At 37.5% G+C, this 21,880-nt stretch overlaps 1 protein-coding gene across 1 annotated transcript in view; it reads left to right on the forward strand.

Annotated features, from left to right (window-relative positions):
• The first annotated feature begins 13,506 nt into the window (after window positions 1-13,506).
• zswim6 (zinc finger, SWIM-type containing 6) overlaps window positions 13,507-21,880 on the forward strand; it is a 109,774-nt gene continuing 101,400 nt past the window's right edge. Inside the window, exon 1 of the mRNA XM_073829766.1 lies at window positions 13,507-13,944. Within this exon, the coding sequence (XP_073685867.1) occupies window positions 13,518-13,944 (427 nt within the window). The 5' untranslated portion in view covers window positions 13,507-13,517. The remainder of the gene's footprint in view (window positions 13,945-21,880) is intronic.

The raw sequence follows: 21,880 nt of genomic DNA on the forward strand, positions 1-21,880 counted from the left end.
AAATTAGAATTAAACATACCCAAATCAAGAACTGTCATATTAAATAATAAAATAAAAATAATATAAGTAAATGTATAAATTATTATTAATATATTGAAATAATTAAACTAATCTAAATTAAAATTCTAAAAAAAACATATCAAGAAATGTATTTTAATGTAATATTATAATGTAATAAAAATAATCAATAATATAATAAATATAAAAATGAAGGATTTGAATGTAGAATTATCAATATATTAAAATATTATATATTTTTAAAAAATCATATTTGAATGTAATACAAATAATAAATAATACAATAAAATAATATAAGTATATAAATGCATATAAATTATTATTAATATATTAAAATAATAAAACTAATCTAAATAAAAATTCTAAAAAAATACAGAAATCTATTTTAATGTAAAATTATAATGTGATACTAAATAATCAATAACAAAATTAACATAAAATGTATTTAAATGTATACACTATCATTGATATAATAAAATAATAATTATTAATATTATTTATTAATATAATAAATAATAAAATAAACTAATCTAATCAAAATGCTAATATATATATACATATGTATTTATAGTTATGCAATATTATCATGTAATAAAAATAGTAAATGTAAATATTATAAAAACAAAGATAACAAATAAAATCCAAAAATTGTTTTTCCTTTTTAGTAACTGTTGTTTGCAGATCTTGAGACTTCTGAAATCACAAAACGTCTAGGTTACGAAGGTAACCCTCGTTCCCCGAAGGAGGGAACGGAGACGTTACATTGGGATCTCGCCTGAGAGACCGATCACCTCTGAGCCTTATTAAAAAGGCCAATTGAAAATTGGCGAGTGGACGTGCGCGCCGGCCACGCCCCCGTACATACGGGTATATAAGATGGCTGCGCGCACCACTCAGTCAGGCTTTTGCTGAAGAGCCGGGAGAGCCCGGCGTCAGCGCGACGCCAGGGGCGTGGCAGGGGAATGTAACGTCTCCGTTCCCTCCTTCGGGGAACGAGGGTTACCTTCGTAACCTAGACGTTACCCCTTCAGTCGAATCACTTCGACGTTACATTGGGAACAAACCCATGGAAAAGGCCACGACCCTGACGCCGCGTTACGCAACAGCTTCACGTGCTGACAAGTATACGTGCCGGCAGGCGAAGTGTAACGTAACCTTCCCAACGCCCTGGGGCCCAATAAGGGGGCCCCTCCAGGGATGCCAGTTGTACTGAAGCATGGGTTGGGGGGGCGGAGCACATGAAATTTTACATGTGGAATAAGAATAATTCAATATATCCATAAAAAGTTTTTTGGGGATATACGAGGGAAACAGCGGTCTCCTCCGCTGGAATAATAAAAAAAAAAAAAACTAAGCCACAACCTGCGGGGCGAAGGAAACCCAGGCAGGATCACAGTGCAGGACTACTCCGCGCCTAGCCCTGACTGCGGGGCAGGAGGACCCAGGGTTCGCCGGAGGGAACATACTGGGAAATAGCGCACGGATCCACGTGGGAATGGCGCAGCAAGCCGACACCAGCCGGTCTTCCCGCTCGCCTGAGAGTCCCTAAGTTAGGACACGGGAGAACGGCCTCTACGCAAGGTTGGAGAACCAAGCGAAGGTAGGGTGTCGCCCAGCCCGCAGCTTCCGATTTTTACATCTGCTGGTGAGGTGCCATGAACCAAGGATCACGGCTGTCCCTGGGTATAACAGGGAGGGGCATCTACCACCATTTAGCCAACCTCAGTTCGGGGAGCATTCCCTTTCTGCGAATCCCGAGGCAGATGAAGCTGCTGGTGCGGCTGAAGTGCCGAGTGATTCAGTCTCACATATTTAACGACACTACATCGCACGACTGGGTCTGCCTCCTCCAGAGCAGAGCTTGCAGGTCTACCACCTGGTCGCGGAAAGGCGTGGTGGGGACCTTGGGCACCGAGCCGGGGTCTCGACGGTAACGTGGAGAACGCCGGGCCCGAATTCTCGACACACTTTGCTGGCAGAGAAGCTTGTAGGCCCTCTTGATGGGAGCCAGGGCAGTCAGGAGCGCTATCTTAATGACAGGAACTTTAGCTCGACTGAGGCCCGTGGCTCCAACGGAGCGACCCGCGGCCCTGAAAGGCGACGGGGAGGCCCACGAGGTATGAGGTGCGTGCTAAGCACCTCTGAGGAACCTGAGCTTGTCGGTAACTTACCCTCTTAAAGGAAGCCGGGGCAGTCAGGAGTGCTGTCTTACTGACAGAAATTCTAGCTCGACTGAGGCCCGAGGCTCCTGAGGAGCACCCCGCGGCCCCGAAGGGCGACGGGGGGGTCCCAGAGGGTATGAGGCGTTACTTGACAGAGAAAACTTGTAGGTCTCCTGCCCTCTTAACGGGAGCCAGGGCGGTCAGGAGCGCTGTCTTGATGACAGGAATGCTAGCTCGACTGAGGCCAGTGGCTCAATTGGAGCGTCCCGCGGCTCTGAAGGCGACGGAAAGGCCCCAAGAGGGTGTGGGGTGCGTTCTGGGCACCTCTGGGAAACCTCACGGCCAGTGAATGCTTACCTACTTAGCTCCATCTACTGCATGTGATATGCGGCGAAGCAGCGGCATATACTTAGAGTGAGGGGACAGTCTGCGCTCAACTCTCCTGCAGGAAGGGAAGCATACTGCAACCGTGTAACTCTGTGGAAAGCCAGCAAATAGACCTCATCTCAGTGCGAGCCTGCCTAGTCAAGGGAGCTCGGTACTGAGTGATAATTGTATCACGGCCTGCGAAGGCCGGAGAGGTCTGGGTGTCATCCCGTGCCCTACAGGGAGGGACTGCCGCGAGGGAACGGTTACTAGACCTGAGCCTGGGTGGGCCATTCTTGTAGCGCAACCAACAGACTTACTCCTCGTCCTCCCTGGACTTGCACAGAGTCTGTGCAAGGAGGCTCGCTGGGGAAGGGCGTACTTGGGCCCCGGAGGTCAGCTGAGTGCCAGCGCTACTCTGAAAGAGGCAGCTGGTAATGAGAGCAATCGGGGGCGAGCGGATGTGGCTGGCCTACCGATATGCTCCAAACTAGCTGCGTCACGGGGTGGAGTCGCCATCCTGCAGGTGGTGGACTGCCGTGAGAGCCGATAGGCTGCACGGTTGAGTTTACCTGCTTCAAGTGAATGGCAAGTAGCAAAATCTGCCACGTACTCCCTGGGAGCAGATGGAGAGGCTGTAAGCCTCTGTCGTACATGGCAACCCAACCCGCGGTAAGCCACGGGCTGGCTTGTCGGCCAAACTGCGGGAAAACGCCAGTCCGGAGTGGGCCGAGATGCCATGCCCATCATGGGACTCGATCGTGCTGAAGCGGTCTCACATGAACAAGCTTAGCGGCTCTTAGCGGCTAGAGCTGTCATGTGCCCCAGGAGCCTCAGTTTGAGAGAACCGCTGTGTTGTGCCTGATTGACTCAGGAACTACAGCACTGACTGCGCGCTCTTGGTAGTAAGGCGGGCTGTCTTGAGGACCGAGTCGGGCTCCCGACCGAGGAAACGAATTTCCTCGGTTGGCCTGAAGAACCAGATGGCGGGGGTGCCGAGGCACCAGGTCCCAATGTTCGCACAACGGAACTCACGAGTGGGCTGGTAAAGCACCAGTCGAAGAGACGGTTGAAGACGCGAATACCTGTCTGCCGAAGAGGGGACAGGGGAGCTCCCATGGCCTAAGAAGGCAGGAAGGAGAGGGACTAGCCAAATGGACGCACCTCGCGCTGAGCGCTCGATCCCCGGGGCAGACCGCCGAAGGGGTGTGCGCCGGGGAAGATCGAGACGCGACAGCGGGTGCCCTTCAGGCAGATGGCTGCAACCCAGCCCTGGAGACGGAAACATACTTGTATGTGCGTCGTCGTGAGCATGTGTGCCGACAGCCTAAGAAGGGATCGGAACAGAGCTCCATCCAGGGCGGATGTTAACCCACCACTCTAACTGGACACGTGAAGTCAGGACACTTATCAAACCCCGACCTCGTCCCGGCTGGAGAGACAGGCTGGATCGCGTCCTTCGCCAGTAGGAACGCGACCTCCGCAGGCAGAACAGAGGCACACCTGCTTCTGAATAAAGAATGTAAGGGGTACCTGTGAGTCTGGGCGGACGCCTGGAGCCGGGCCGTACCGTCCGTATCAACCAGTGTAGTGGTATCAAGGGAACGTTGACCGGCGTGACCGTGGTGGGGCAGCCTGGGGAAAGACAGGGAAGGAGACAAAACCCAGAAGGATAAACGTCCTGGAGAAGTGTCTAACTGCACTAAGCAGTGCTTACCTACTTCCCTGGTTCCCGCGCTGGCGACATCCGGTCCCGAGTCTGGTTCCGAGGAGTGGAAGTGCTGCTCAGGAAGGAAACTCGGGGCCGGGGCCCCAGAGGTGAGAAGGCTGGGTCTTTCTGTGATTTCAAATGACCGGCTAAGTCCCGCTTCCAGCGGGAGTGCCGACAGAGTAGCTCTGTCCACCTCCGGGGGTGCTCGCATCAGGGACGCTTCGAAGCTCGCCTGCGAGGGTCTTCCGTCGCAGGACCCTGAGAGGCGAGCGGCGTCCCTCTCCCACGGGCGGCTCGACGTCGGCTGCGAGCCTGGATCGTGTGGCTCAGCAGGGGACGGAGCTGCGGGGGGACGCCCTCGGCGACGGGCAGGCGGAGGCGGGGGCCCAGGCGGCGGAATGGTAACTTCGCGGCGGGGCAGGATATGTTGGACGGCCTCCGTCTGCCTCTGGACCGTTGGAGCGCCAGAGGAGATGCCCAGCCCGAACGACGGGGAGGCGTACTGCTCTGGCATCTCGACGGGGTATGCTGATGGGCGGAGGATCGCAGGCTTTTGGGGGCCGGCGATACGTTCGACGCCGCTGAGCAAAAACCCTTCACGGTGTCGCCGAATAGGCCGCTCTGGGGAATGGGAGAGTCGAGAAAGCGAACTTTGTCGGCCTCTGCCATCCGGGCCAGAGTCAGCCATAGGTGGCGTTCCTGGACCACGCAGGTGGACATCACCTGACCAAGGGGACACGCCGCGACCTAGTAGCCCGAAGGGCGAAGTCAGTGGCGGCGCGGAGTTCTTCAAGTACCCCCTGGTCAGGACCACTCTCGTGCAGGCCTTAAGGTGCTTGCACCTGGCACTTTTGCAGTGTTGCCATGGCCTGCAGTGCGGGGCAGCGTGTCGGGGGGCGCAGAAAAGGCCCAGCCGATGAGGGCGGAAGAATTTCACATGCCCTAAAAGGGAGACGCGGAGGGCCCCACCAGGCGGCCGCGCCCGCGGGCAAAGGTGCACCGCGATGGCGCGCCCGACCTGGGGGACCGCCACGTACCCCTTGGCTGCCCCGCCATGGAGAGTGGCGAGGGGAGAGGAGCTGGAGAGCGCGTCAAATGAATAGGGCGCCATAGATTTTGTCAGCTCCTCATGCACATCCGGTCAGAACGGGACCGGGGGGGAGCGCGGCGCTGCCGCCGGGCCCCCCCCAGGAACCAGTCGTCCAGCCTAGAAGGATCGGCCGGGCCCCTGAGGAACCTTCAAACCGATCCCCCCCGGCTGCCCGGAGAAGCATAGCCGAAGTTCGACATCAACCTCCAGGGGGGCAGCGACCAAGGGTGGGCGCCGCGCCGCGGGAAGAGATGTGTCACCGTCTGACTCTCCCTCTGATGCTGTGACAGACATCTCATCCTCTGCAGGAGCACCGAAGGAGACGCTCAGCCCGCCAGGCGGGGAAGCGTCTGCTGCGGAAACTCAACGGGACCGCGCTGAGATAGAGAGGTCCGCAGGGCTTTTTGAGCCGGCGGAACGCTGTCTATTGTAATTTGAATGTCCCCCCCCGCGCTCCACCGCGGTGGCCGAAGAGCATAGGCGGCTCAACGGCTGACCACGGGAGGGAGGCGGGGGGAGCCAGCTCGCGAACGAGCGGCGGGACTTCAGCGTGGTCATGGTCATGCTTTCACCGCATGAACCATTCATGAGCACCACCCCAGTGTGCTCAAAGCCTAAACACGTGAGGCAGCGCTCATGTCCGTTCGCTGAGGAGAGGAAACTACCACATCCAGAAACGCACGGCCGAAAAGACATCCTGAAAAGAACGTCTAAAACGGCCGCTAGAAATTGCTCTTTTGTGATCCCGGTTTGCCCAGGGAGGCGCCGCGGGGCAATGCACTCGCCGGGGCTGCTCGCTGGAATGCAAAAAGGCTTTATATGGCCGTGAAAACGGCCGCCCGCGGGACCGCGCTGGCGGCTGCCAAACAATGCTCTTTCTGTGAAACACTCTTTTAGTTATGGCAGCGCAGCAGCAGGAGGGAGCATGAACTCTGAAGAACTCTTCTCGGCTGTTTAGAGGCTCGACACATCGGCTCTGAAAGCAAAAGTCTGACTGAGTGGTGCGCGCAGCCATCTTATATACCCGTATGTACGGGGGCGTGGCCGGCGCGCACGTCCACTCGCCAATTTTCAATTGGCCTTTTTAATAAGGCTCAGAGGTGATCGGTCTCTCAGGCGAGATCCCAATGTAACGTCGAAGTGATTCGACTGAAGGGGTAATGAATGTTGCTTAATTGATTTAATATATAAATATTCCCAGTTTATGTTAATGAAAAAAGTTTACAAACTCTATACATTTGCATTTCCTAACTAGTTAATATTTTCTGCTCATTTTTTAAACTTTGTTTTGCATTACATTTTAATCACCACAACAATTAATCAGTATCGCACTACAATATTATATTCGATATTATACATTTAGACAACACTGATAAAGGCATGTTGTACGAAGTTTGATGTCAGCGCGTCTTGTAGACATTAAAACACCAAGTTATCATATGACTTCAGAAGAATACAGAAACAATCACGAATATTCACAATCAAAAACAAGCTTATGAGAAAATGAAGTAATTAGTTACTTGAAGTATTCTTTTAATCATTCACACTTGCCTTTGGACAGACTTGTTTGCCAAATTAACAAAGTTCTCAGAAGTTCTCAGTTCTATTCTATCTGTCAAATAGTAATGCCTGCACATGTGACATTTCGCTTTTCATGTTGAAATTGACATAAAGCAGAAGAGACGATGCCGTCGTAAATCCATCGACACACTTTAAAGGCAAACAAAAGTTTTGGGGTTTTAATACCAGCGAAAGAATCTTGCTATGATAAATATTTGTGTGTGTCTGTATAATTAAAAACATGGGAAAGATCAGAGTACAGGCGACTCGGGCCGCTCCGAATCCCCTGACTCTCTGTTTTGCCAGCTGTCATTTACATGATGCCAAAATGTTGTCAGATCAAACAGATTTGTTTTGGCCAAGCCTGTACGGATCCTTTGATCAATTATCCTAATTAGGAGGGCAGTTATCCAGGATTCAATTCCATATGCATGAATAAAAGTTTGTCCTCTGTCACAGAACAACCTCAACTTTTCGAGAGAAAAGCAACACCTGAGTGTCACATGAAAGGACAGCTTACTGATAGGCTGGATTATATGGCAAACTAATTAGATTTGATATGTTAAGGAATGTGCAGACATGATAAACGGGTTATTATTGTTAAGTAAAATGATTAAAATATTTTTTATATTCATGTATAAATTATTGTGAATATATTAAAATAATTCAATAATAAAATGAAAATAATATAAGTATATAAATGTTTACATTATTATTAATATATTCAAATAATTCAACTAATCTAAATTAAAATTTCAAAAAACAAAACATAAATCAAGAAATGTATTTTAATGTAATATTATAACATAATAAATAATTATAAAAATTAAAATCATCAATAATAAAATAATAAATATATAATAATTTATTAAATAAAATAATAAAAATAAAGTATTTCAGTGCAGAATTATCAGTATATTAAAAGAATAAACATTAAATTAAAATTAAAAATACCCAAATCAAGAAATGTGTAATATTAAATAATAAAATAAAAATATATGATTTATTATATATATATATATATATATATATATATATATACATATATTATTTATAAATGTATAAATTATTATTAATATTTTGAAATAATTAAACTAATCTAAATGAAAATAAAAAAAAAATGCATAAATCAAGAAATTTATTTTAATATTATAATAAATATAAAATTAAGTATTTATATCAATAATTATCTGTATATTAAAATAATAAACAAAATAAAAAAACAAATAATGAAATTCATCATATTTGAATGTAATAAAAATAATAAATAATAAAATGAAAATAATATAAGTGTTTGAATTATTATTAATATATTTAAATAATTAAACTAATCTAAATTAAAATAAATCAGTATATTAACAGAATAAACACTCAATTTAAATGAACAATACCCAAATCAAGAAATGTCATATTTTAATGTAATAAAATTAATAAATAATAAAATAAAAATAATATAAGTAAATGTATAAAATTAAAAAAAAAAATACATAAATCAAGAAATGTATTTTAATATAAAAGGGTAAACCCATGATAAAAGGGTTATTATTGTTAACTAAAATTATTTTTTAATATTTTTATATTAATTAAAATAAATTAAAATAAAATTATTAAAAAAATGTATAAATTAATGTCAATATTTTAAAATAATTGAATCATTATTATTACACTATACAGCTAAAAAAAAACAACATAAATCAAGGTAAAAGTGAGAAGTAATAAAAAATTTAACTGTATAAATTAATTATTGTTTAATACATTTAATTCTAACCTTAATTAAAATGCTAAAATACATAAATCAGAATGTAAACTGACATGTATTTCTTATGTATTTAATGAAATAATGAATAATAAATAATAAAATAAAATGATTCAACTTGCATATGGACAAACTAATTAGATTTGATATGTTAAGGAATGTGCAGACATGATAAAAGGGTTATTATTGTTAACTAAAATTATTTTGTAATATTTTCTATATTAATTAAAATAAATTAAAATCAAATTATTAAAAAATGTATAAATTATTGTCAATATATAAAAATAATTGAATAATTATTATTAAATTATAAAGCTAAAAAAGCATAAATCAAGATAAAAGTGAAAAGTAATAAAAAAGGACCTGTATAAGTTATTAATTATTATTTAATACATTTATTTAATTCTAACCTAAATTAAAAATGCTAAAATACATAAATCAAAATGTAAACTGACACGGATTCCTTATGTATTTAATAAAATTATGAATAATAAAAAATAAAATAAGATAATTCAAGTAAAAATGTATAACTTAATATAAATAAATTATTAAAATAACTATAAAAATGTGTTAATCAAGAAATTGATTTCTTATGTAATATTATAATGTTATAGAAACAATAAATAGTAAATTCAAATAATATATTTTAAGTATTTAAATGTATAAATTATTATTAAAATATTAATTTAATTTATAATGTGTAATTAAAATGCTAAAAACATAAACATAAATCAATATACTAAAATGTAATAAAAAAATAATAAAATACGATAATTTAAGTATTAAAATGTATAACTAATATAAATAAATTATTACAATTATTTAGAAAATACAGCAATCAAGAAATGTATTTCTTATGTAATATTAGAATGTTATAGAAACAATAAATAGTAAATTAAAATAATATATTTTAAGTATTTAAATGTATCAATTATTATTAATATATTAAAATTGAAAATGTGTAAGTAAAATGCTAAAATAAAATACATAAATCAATATACAATATATATGTAATAAAATTATACAAAATAATAAAATGAGATGATTTAAGTATTAAAATTTATAATTTATTATAAATAAATTATTACAACTATTAAAAATACAGCAATCAAGAAATGTATTTCTTATGTAATATTATAATGTTATAGAAGTAATAAATAGTAAATTAAAATAATATATTTTAAGTATTTAAATGTATAAATTATTATTAATATATTAAAATGTAAAATGTGTAATTAAAATGTTAGAAAACATACATAAATCAATATACTATAATGTAATAAAATTATAAAAAATAATAATAAAATAATTTAAGTATTAAAATGTATAATTATTAAAGAAATACAGCAATCAAGAAATGTATTTCTTAGGTAATATTATAATGTTATAGAAATAATAAATAGTCAATTAAAATAATACTATATTTAAGTATTTAAATGTATAAATTATTATTAATATATTGAAATTTAAAATGTGTAATTAAAATGTTAGAAAACATACATAAATCAATATACTATTATGTAATAAAAAATAAAAAAATAAAATAAGATCATTTAAGTATTAAAATGTATAACTATTATAAATAAATTATTACAAATTTTAAAAAATACATTAATCAAGATTTTTTTCTTATGTAATATTACGTTATAGAAACAATAAATAATAAATTTAAATAATATATTTTAAGTATTTAAATTTATAAATTATTAATATATTAAAATTTCAAATGTGTCATTAAAATGTTAAAAACATACATAAATCAATATACTATTGTGTAATAAAATAATAAAAATAATAAAATAAGATAATTTAACTATTAATATGTGTAACTATTATAAATAAATTATTACAATTATTTAAAAAAATACAGCAATCAAGAAATGTATTATATATTAATTAATATATATAAAAATATATATATATAAAAAAAAAATATATATATATATATAATATAAACAATTCTTTAATTTATTTTTGTAAATTATTATTAATATATTACAATTTTAAATGTGTAATTAAAATGCTAAGAAATATGTAAATCTATTTATGAAACTGAAATGTATTTAAGTAATATTAATAATTAATAATAAATAATTTCTATATATAAATTATTGTAAATAAATTATTGAAAAGCTAAAAATACATAAAACAAGAATTGTACATCTTATGTAATATTATAATATTATAGAAATAATACAGTAAATTTTAAATAATATAATTTAAGAATTGAAATGTATAAATTATTATTATTGATATATTACCATTACCAAACACTAACCTTAATTGAAATATAAAAATATAAATACTAAAACAAACACACATCGAGATTAAATACTTATTTAACATTATAATGTTATCTAAAAAGTAAATAATTAATAGAGTATGACAATAATGCAAGTATTTAGATGTATAAATTGTTATTAATATTTTAAAATAATTACTCTGATCTAAATTAAAATGCTAAAATAATGCATAAATCAAGAAATGTTTTTAAATAAAATAACTAAAAACTAAAACTGAAATAAAAAATGAATGAAACTTGAAAATTAAATAAAAAAAATTATAAAAATGACAAAAACATCTAACAAACACTTACATAAATTTAAATGAAAATATAAAAATAACATTTATAATTATCAATGATTTGCATGTTGTTTTAAGAATTATTGTAAGCAAAATGAGACATTAATACATTAATATAAAGATATTAAGTAAACAAACCTTTGATAAGTTTAACCAAATGGTCTGAAGTGAACTCATTTTCATGCAAACTGAATATTTAAAAAAAGCTTTATTAAAAAAGCAAGATAAGTGCTTCATTTATAGAAATATTAAAGTGAAGCACATGCTTTCATCAAAAACAGCGGCAGCTAAATGCTCTGGCACGCTGCATGTGTCCATTAAAACATCTGAAATGACAGATGAGGGAAGCTGAAATTGTGCGGACACTAATCTGAAATACATTGCATTGATCGGCTGGAGATTACAACATCCCAGCAATGAGTTGCAATTAGTTACATCACATTTCTCAATCAATTAAACTTACCCCGAGGCCACACTTTTTAATATCACCGGTGAGACTCTTGCATGAAATTAAATTAGCGCTCTCTCTCGTTAGGTGGTAACTTCTCCTTTTGTACTTTTATCACAGACACCTGCTGTGGTCTTCAGATCCATCTCTTGATCAGATGTACTACAAGGAATCACCTGGAATGAAAATGAGGAAAGACTTTACCCTTCACGGGCTGGAGTTAATATGAACGTGTGACTATGGCGAAGATACGAGGTAAAACATGTGAAATATAAAAGACAGGGCTATGGATTCACCTTCAGGATGTGTGGAGGATCATTTTCTCGGCATACGTTTGATCCATTTAAATTGGGAGCAAACCTTTTCCCTTTGCACTGCACATTTAAGATTAATAGATCTCATTTATCTGTTTAGCGTTTTGCAGAAGCCTTTAAACCAAAGCTGCATAAAAGATAAATTCAATTACTGTGTTGGATTTTGCAGCTACACTTAAACACGGGAAGAAGTATTTATAATAGGGAAGAGGAATATCACTTATTTTCATTTTGATCTGGTTAAAGGCATAAAGGGGAACTAAATTACTTTGGATGAGAATTTTGGATCGTTGTATGGCATTAATAAAACAAAACAAAAATCAATAGATCTACTGCAAAAAGTGTGGTAGTTTTATGTGTTGTGACTTACCAGCACACATTCCCTTCATTTCAGGGGTTTTCCAATTGGTATAAGACAAATATTTTAGAGAAAAAAATATGGAATTATATCTTTTTGGAAGGAGAAAAACAACAAATAAAATAAAATAAAAAATGTATTTATATATTAGAAAAGATTAAATAAGACTAGATATGTTTCTAATAAATATATATGTATTTATTTATTAGGAAAATTTAATAAGACTATATATGTTTTAATATAACAGCAACCATGTTTTTAATATAACAACAAATAAAATAAAATAAATACAAATGAAATGTATTTATTAAAAAAGACTACTACTTTAGTTTTGATGTTCAACAAAACATTAGCAAAAAAAGATAAATAAATTAATTTAAATTAAATAAAACTAAATATATATTTTGATATTTATATATTACAATTACAATTTTTTTGAATAATTTTTATTATTATTATTTTTTATTTATTACAAATATGTGTTAAATATAAACACACACAAAGATAAATAAATTAAATAATTTAAATGATATGTACGTATGTATGTGTGTGTGTGTGTGTGTATAGATAGATAGATATTTGTAAATAATAATAAATATATAACCAAAAAAGTAATTTTTTAAAAGTACTAATAATTAACATGTCTTTATAATAGCATGCACGCTGTGCACTATTTTTACACGTAGTATAATTGGATTGTATATTTTGACAGCTTGTGTGGGATGCAGGCTCGAGGCTCCACCCATCCTCTGTCCTTATTTACATGCCTGCGTTTTGAATTTCCTCTAATACCTACGGTTTCTATATGTTTCCTTCATTAATGTGTGGTCGGCGACAAAAGCACGAGCGTTTCCAAGCTCTCATGCCTCTTCCTGTTGTGAACTTATGACACTCATTATGACTCCAGCAAGGATTCGCCGACGTGCGAGAATTCCGCCTTCCATTCCTTTTTTAGCACGGCTGCAGACGCGCAGGCTCCGCCCCTTTCTTATTTTGTCTACACAAAGGCTCCGAGGCTCCGCCCTTTTGACCAAATAAGTCCCGGCTGTCCTTACACGGCGAACAATCGATGCGCGTCGCAACCTTTTCCTTTCCTTATCCCGTTTATATAGTACGGCGACTTCCGCCCTTGCCGTTAAAGCAGTGCGATCATGGCGGAGCGCGTTCAGCAGCCCCCAGCTAAACGGCTCTGCTGCCGACCCGGGTATAGTACGACATGTAGACAGGGGCAACGAGCCGGTGGAACAGTATGCGGCGGTTCGGGCTCTGGCCAAGGGGGATCCAGCAAAACCCAGAGCCCCGAATCGCTCCTGGACATTGCAGCGCGGAAAGTAGCGGAGAAGTGGCCGTTCCAACGGGTGGAGGAGCGTTTCGAGCGCATCCCGGAGCCCGTACAGCGGCGGATCGTCTACTGGTCTTTCCCGAGGAGCGAACGGGAGATCTGCATGTATTCCTCGTTCAACACGGGCGGAGAGGAGAGCGCGTCTAGCGGGGAGAACGTAGACGAGACGCGGTTACCGTTCCGACGCGGCATCGCATTGCTGGAGAGCGGCTGTGTGGACAACGTATTGCAAGTCGGTGAGTGTGGATGTGAACCCGAGGCTTGGAAAATATTTAAATCTATCGATTCCAGTCAGCGTCGCGCAGACACGGTCGAGAGAAAACATTCGAACGTCACGTCGTTTAAAAGAGGAACACGGGTCAAATGAAAGGGACTATTGAATTTACGCCGAACAAAGGGAGGAATACAACGGCTTTAAATCTCCCGACAGGGTGCCGGTGATGTCGTTTCGTTTTGCACTTAGACACCGAGCGCTCCAGCTTATCGATACATTCCGAGCGTTCTGGGAAACGTTCTGAATACATCGTAGCGCTTTTGTATCTGGGCGAGATAAACAGCGCGGAAGTGGAGCTCGATGTCGCTCGATCCATTCAGCGTTTAAAGCACATTTTCTCGACTTTTTTCGCCATTCTATCGCCTCGGACTTGTTTTGTACCTCAACTAAAGTCGATGTAGCGACATATCAATCGTGTATTTTGTCGTGAAGTGGCTGAAATGTCAAATCTTCCGAAGCTTGTCTGCTCTGTTTATTTTTCTGAAGTGAAAGCGTGAGGGGGGGTTATTGGCGTAGTAAGTCGACCAACTGCTGGATGTAGAGCTGTCATGTCAACTGAAATAGCTGGAATATACCCGAAATATTTGTTGTTATTGCAAACAAGACTCTGGTTTTGTATTTAGTGGGTGCGCATATCAAATAGCCGTCAGGCATCCCCATTGAAATTGGCACTTTGTTCCCATTTTCATGTTCGTTTGTGTCTTTTCAGCTTTCTGTCACCCTCCGAAAGGACGGGAAACAAAAGCGGCTTTTTATTTTCTTTCACTGCTTGTTAAATGGAAAAGATTTGGGAAAGGGGTGGGAGGAATGGCGATTTAAAGACGCAGCGCCTCGATTTCTTTTTAAATGCCCCCCTAATAATATGCATACGTTCCGGCTGACCCTCGTGACGTCAGCGTGCGCCTCGAAATTGTCAAAGTAGCTGCGAACGCGATAAATATTCAGCTCTGGCATGTAGTGATTCACCCGCTTTGTTGTTGCAACTTTATCCACCTTTGTTTTTAAAGTCCCCGCAGTTGATTCCACGGCTCTCCGCCCTTTGGAAACAATTCAAGATTTTAATCACGTTAGTGCCTTCGCTTAATTCGAATTGTAATGCAATCAGCGAGTGTAATTTTCTGCACGGCCGTCTCCCCCCCACCCTCCTCCACGTAGAGAAGAGGTGCCTCAGCTGGGCTCTCTGCCCTCACCCTTCAGCCAAAATGGGTTTGTGCTCACAGGAAAGCACACACACTGGCACATGTGTGTCTTCCCTGCCTGGAGCCTCTTGAACGGACTGGCTGTCTTGGAAGATCAAGGGCTCTTGCCCTTTTTCCAACAGGCTACGTGGAGCTCTCTGCTTTTGATTCCGCTTTTTCCCCTTTGTGTGCGCCTCATTCCGAGCTCCGGCGATGGGAAATGACAAGCCTGTGCGCATGGGGAGGGTTTCTTGGCTGATTGCATCCCAGCATGGAATGCTCTGCAAAAATAAAGCCAAGCGGCGATAAATAAAAGATGCAATCTTGCGACGCAGGCAGGGCCGGGGGGGTTGCTTCCAGCAGACCCGGATTAGCCCCGATAGGTAGAGCTCACCGTGACGAACGAGCTGAGACCGAATTCAGGACAGGAATTTGTTTTCCTTTCTGTCACATGCAGGGGGAGGGGATGCAATAAAGCGATATATTTCTCATAAATATGGCCGTGGCGTCCCTCGGCTGGCGGTTGGCCACGATACTCTATATTTACATACCAAGGGCATCCGAGCAGCCCTCCTCTTTTAGCGCGCGCAGGGAATGTTTATCGCGTTACAGGATGTGTGGATCGTACATGCAGAACTGATCTTGGGGGGAAAGTGTGTGCGTTTTGTGAACCATTTGGTCGAAGCACACTGCGGGACTATTGTTGTGAAAGCCAGGCGTTGTAGCTCTGGGCTGCAGTTGCAAACCCACTAGAAGTTATATATTTATTACCAGTGTTTATGCTTCTGTCACCGTGGCTTGCGTCGTATTGATCACGGCGTGCACAAAAGGTCACCGGGTTCAAGTTCAACCCCCTTCTTTCCAGCCGTGTGTTGTGTTTCCATCTGTTATGACTTTATTAGGCTGCTGATCGGTGATCCTATTAGCTTATAATCTGCCTTTTGCTTGCGATATGTTTGCCAATATGCTCAGCTGTCAAAGATCAATCGGAATTAACCACAAATGCCACGTGATGCATGTCGGTGGTGCGCCGTTTGATGTGTAATAACAATACTGAGGCGCGCCGAGCCAAAGATCATAGGTCTACATGCTATATGTCAGTACTTTCAGTTGCCGTAATAACTTGACAGTTAAATCTCAATGCGGCCCAGTGATGTCATTTTCCATTATTATAGCTCAACTTTTGCAGCGTGTTCTCGGAAATACTGTCGGTTTTTTTGAAATTCTAGTATTGTAGATGTTAATGGCAGAAGCATATGCGAGTCCCAGAGGTGTATTGATCAGATGAAGAAGACGGTGTCATAGTGGCCTAATGATATAACGGGACAGAATAAACTGATTTGTTTATTGATCTCGCTTTAGAGGAGACGCACATTTCCATCAGCCTTATTAACCCAGAAAGCGTGTGTAAGTGTGTATGAAAAATGAAAAATAGGAGCACTGCACATGCTCTAATGTGTGTTCCAGCTCACTGAGCCAGTGGAAAGAAAAGCCTTATGCCTGCGTTAACATTTCTGCCATTCATACACAGAAGTGCAAAATTTAAGATGTACAACTTAAATCTTGCATGAGGCTGTTGCTTTTGGGGCCCGTCAGAAATACCATGTGGAAGAGAGCGCTGCTGAGCGTTTAAAGGCATCAGAGCCTCTGTTTTGGTAGATTCGAGGTCAGTGTGTCTGTGTAATTGCTGTATGATGCTTTATGAGATGCGTGACGTGTCTGTAGAAGCGCTGATGCTTTTTCCACCTTCCTAACACACATTTGAGATGTTTTGGAGGAAGATTTTAGGCCTTAATTTTTCTGATTTTTGAATTATTTTTATTTCTGAATAATTTACCTGAATAATTCTAAAAATCATTTTGTAAAGTATAGAAGAAATTGAAATAAAAACTGTTGAAGTATGTATGTTTATGTTTATGCATAGAATGCTCACAATACAATGTGGTCAACTTGATATTCAGTTGAACCTAAAGTAATATGTGACCCTGGAACACAAAAAACTGTTTTTGGAATTAGGATTTATATGAATAAATAAGCTTTCCATTGCTGTATGGTTTGTTAGGATAGGACAATATTTGGCCGAGATACAACTATTTGAAAATCTGGAATCTGAGGGTGCAAAAAAATTGAAATATTGGGAAAATCGCCTTTAAAGTTGTCCAAATGAAGTTCTTAGCAATGCATATAACTAATCAATGCTAATGATTTTGGGTATAAAAGAAAAAGTGATAATTTTGAACCATACATTGTAAAATGAAGTCCAATTTTTACTCAAAATTGGATTAAAAATGCAAAATAACAGTTCATTTATAAACAATGCACTATTTGTAATCATACGTTAATTTGAAGAGTTTGTTAAATATGTGTCCCAAAATGCAATGTGGTTGCCTTTATATTCATCTGAACCTAAAGTAATATCAGTAATATCAATTGTCAACATCTTTAACAAAACTATGTTTTTTTTACTCAAAATCAGATTAAAAATGCAAAAAAAGTTTATTTCTAAGATGCTTAACTATTTGAAATGCATAATTTGAAAAGTCTATTATAAATAATAAGTTGTGTTTTAGTTCCATTTAAGAAATGGAATGCATCATTTCATAAATGTGACCCTGGACCACAAAACCAGTAATGAGAGTGATTTTCTTTTTTAAATTGAGATTTACACATCAACTAAAAGCTTTTGAATAATTAAGCTTTTCTTTGATGCACGGTTTGTTCTGATAGGACCATATTTGGCCGAGATGTAACTATATGGAAATACAAGGGTGCAAAAAAAATTGCATTTAAAGTTGTCCAAATGAAGTTCTTAGCAGTGCGTATTACTAATCAAAAATGAAGTTTTAATATATTTACAGTAGGAAATTTACAGAATATCTTTATGGAACATGATCTTTACTTAACATCCTAATGATTTTTGGCCTAAAAGAAAAATTGATCATTTTGACCCATACAGCGTATTTTTGGCTGTTGCTACAAATATATCTGTGCTACTTATGAGTGGTTTTGTGGTCCAGGGTCACAAATAGTAAGCTAATATGTCAGAAATGCTTCATTTTGTGAGGTTTTTTGTTTCTATTATTTTAGATCAGCATTAAATCCGATCATAATGTCTGGCCGTAGACGCTACATTTTCCACAGCAGCTTTGAGAAGTCAGATTGACAGTAAGCCTACAGATTTGCACCATGTATTGAAAGTTAGCGCTCCACCCACAATGCCCTTTGATGTAGTTTGTGGTGGAGGGCGTAAGCTCTGCTCTCTGCTCTCTGCTGCAGGGTCTGCTATAATATTAGACTGTAGTTCTCTTCACGCACGTCACGTGTTTCAGTTAAAAGGGTTGTTTAAGCAAGGCCACCAGAGCTTTATTACCAGCATTACCAGTCAAATGAAAGCCCAGCGATTCATTCTTGTGGAATTCAGTCTGTTTGGGAGATTTGGAGAGCTACGATGCGAAATATCACATCGTAACAGACTGCGTTTTGACTTCATTGTGAAGTTTAGCCTGAATGTTACATTCCAAAGCGCTCCATTTCATCAAAACTCGGAACCTGCAGTTGTCAAAACTAACCTGGTCATCCTAGTTCGGATGCTAGTCTAAACTTTAAATGCATGACAGATTTGATTCTTTGTGTTTGTCAAAGCAAAGATGGAAGATTCTGGCATTGTGCAAGCTCCTGTGCTTCCTGTGCATTCATTCTCTAGAGAAGTTTGTTCATATGAGATCAGAGGTTGTAATGTGTAATGATGTGATGTGCATTTAAGTGATGTTGGTCAGATTAAAGTGGAGCATCTAGTGGGCATCTTCATATTTCTTTCTGTCTTTTCACTTGTACAATGAAGATGGGAAGCTTTTATAGTGCAAAAAAGATGCATTAGGTGTGTAATCGATGCTTTGTGTTTTAATGTTCTCACTTTGCCACAGAGAATGATAGGCAGTTTAGTTTTGCTTTATAAACCGGCTAAATTAGTGATATTTTTTTCTGGCAAGCTTGTAAGTTAGAATCCACCATAATGCTGATTTGATTTCTATGGTTTGTTATAAGAATTAAAAGTGTCTTGTTTGTTTAAACAGGCATCGAAATGTTAAAATGTAAAAATCGCAATGAAAATATAATTAGGATCGATATAATTGAGCTTCTGATTTGTATGATGAGCTGTATGATTTTTGTAAAATAAAACTCAGAGGTGCTTTATTTTTTTATTTTGTTCACAATTATGAACAATATCAGTGAGCTTTTGATTGTATTCATATGATTTGTCAGCACAAGAATGAGATGTTTTATAAATATGCAGTGTTTAATAGGTGTTAAAATTAAAATTCACAAAGAAAACATAATTATGATCAATATCAGTGAGCTGATTTGATTTGTGTGATTTAATTTTTTTAAATAAAAATCAGAAGTGTTTTATGAATATGTTTTTCATAAATATTTTAATAGGCATCAAAATTAAAAAAAAATGCAATAAACATATAATTATGATCAATATAAATGAGCTTCTGATTTGATTTGTATGATTTTAAAAAAATAAAAGTGTTTTATGAATTTGCAGTGCTTTGTTTTATTTTAATAGGCATCAAAATGTTAAAATTAAAATTCACAATGAAAATATAATTATGATCAATATAAATGAGCTTCTATATTGATTTGTATGATTTAAATAGACATCAAAATGTTACAATTAAAATTCACAATGAAAAATATAATTATGATCAATATAAATAAGCTTCTGATTTGATTTGTATGATTTTCATAAAATATAAATCTTTTTTATCATTTGTAGTGCTTTATTTTATTTTAATAGACATAAAAAATGTTAAAATTCACAATGAAAATATAATTTTTGATCAATCAATAAACGAGCTTCTGATTTGATTTGTATGAATTAAAAATAAATAAAAATTGTAAAAGTTTTTTTTATTTGCAGTGCTTTATTTTAATTGACTTAAAAAATATAATTCACATTGAGCTTCTATTCGGATTTCTTCAGGGTTTTTTTCTTTAAATAAAAATAAGCAGTGTTTTTGAATTTGTGGTGCTTTATTTTATTTATTAGGCATCAAAATTTAAAAATTAAATTTCACAATGAAAATTCTGATCAACATCACTAAGCTTTTGATTTGATTTCTATGATTTGTCAATGTAAGAATCAGAAGTGTTTCATTAATTTGCAGTGCTTTAATTTAATCGGCATCAAAATGCCTAAAACAAATCAATGAAAAATCAACTTACTGTTTATTTTAGTTTTATAAGGTGAACATAGTGCCAATACGTAGTAAAACATTGAAGCTGTGTCTCAAACTCCTTTGTGAGATAAATGAAGTGCATCCAGTAAGCAGTCAGCAGTGATTTTCTGTAGCGTTTGACCTTGTTCTGGAGGATGGTAGTGTTTCTCGGTATGGTAATATCTGCGCGCACTTCAATCTGAGAGCTGCATCGCGGTCAAGTATCTGGAGAGGATCAAGGAGTTTGACTTCGGAGAGCTTCCTCTCCACAGGATCACGGAGCAACGACGGGCTGCCCTTATATCATTATTTAATAGCCACCCTTCTTCTTTTTCCCTGTATGATTTTGTGGCGTAAAGTAAAGATGTTACTCAGTGGCCACTTGCGTGTATGCGTTTCAGACCGTGATTGACTGGAATGTGTGCCGCTTCCCAACATCCACATACTTGAGCAGCATCCAGTGCCCTGGACGGGTGGAGTTTGGTCACAAGGCCCTGGGCCCTCTTTAAATGAATAACGTGGCTATCTTAGATCTCACCAACAGCCAAACATGCTTCCAACTGATGATTTTGAAATGGGTTTGGGAAAGGAAAAGAGATGCGTTGCAACATAGCAAACGTTTGCATTTTTTCTCTATTTTTAATGCTAGTTGAAATCAAGTTCTGTTTAAAATTTCAGAAGTTTCTTAGTGTTTCTTGTTCTTCAGTTCCAGGCAATAATGAAGAACTAGTAATAAATAATTTTTTTTTTTTTTTCAATTAATGCTTATTTATGGTATTTTGCGTTTTTTTAAGCCTTAATGTTAATTCATTCAACGTGAAAAAAAAAAATTAAAATCGAAATAATTTACATATACCTAGATTAATAAATGCTATTTATTTTGTTTAATAATGATTAATAATGAATTAAATAATTTGTTTAATAATGTCATTGCATTAACTAACATTTACAATGTCAAAAAAAAAAAATTATATTTTTAATTTAATGAGTTACTGTTATTTAATGCATTCAGTTGCATTAACTAAAATTGAATTATTTTTATTTTTAATATTTATTTGAGGTATTTTGCATTGTTAATTCATTTTTGGTTAATAATATGTTAATATTAATTTATATAGCTTGAAATATTATAAAAATTGTGAATGGAAAAAATAAGAAACCTAGATAACAAATGCTTTTTTTCATGTAAATATCACATTTAGCTAATATTAACCGTATTGTGATATTACATTTTAAATTTTAATCTTTTTTATTTATTTAAAAATATATGTATTCTATATATATATATATATAATTTAAATACATTTATTTAATTAATTTTTGAAGATGAAAAAAATGATTTGTTGTCAAAAGCGCTATACAAATAAATTTGAATTAATTATAATATAATAACAAACCTAGATTTATAAATGCTTTTAAATAAATAAATGTAAATTTTATTCTATTCATGAAAAAATAACAAACCTAAATTAATGATTCCTTTTTTTTTATTTCA

This window comes from Garra rufa, chromosome 23, assembly GCF_049309525.1.
Source record: "Garra rufa chromosome 23, GarRuf1.0, whole genome shotgun sequence".
NCBI lineage: Eukaryota > Metazoa > Chordata > Actinopteri > Cypriniformes > Cyprinidae > Garra > Garra rufa.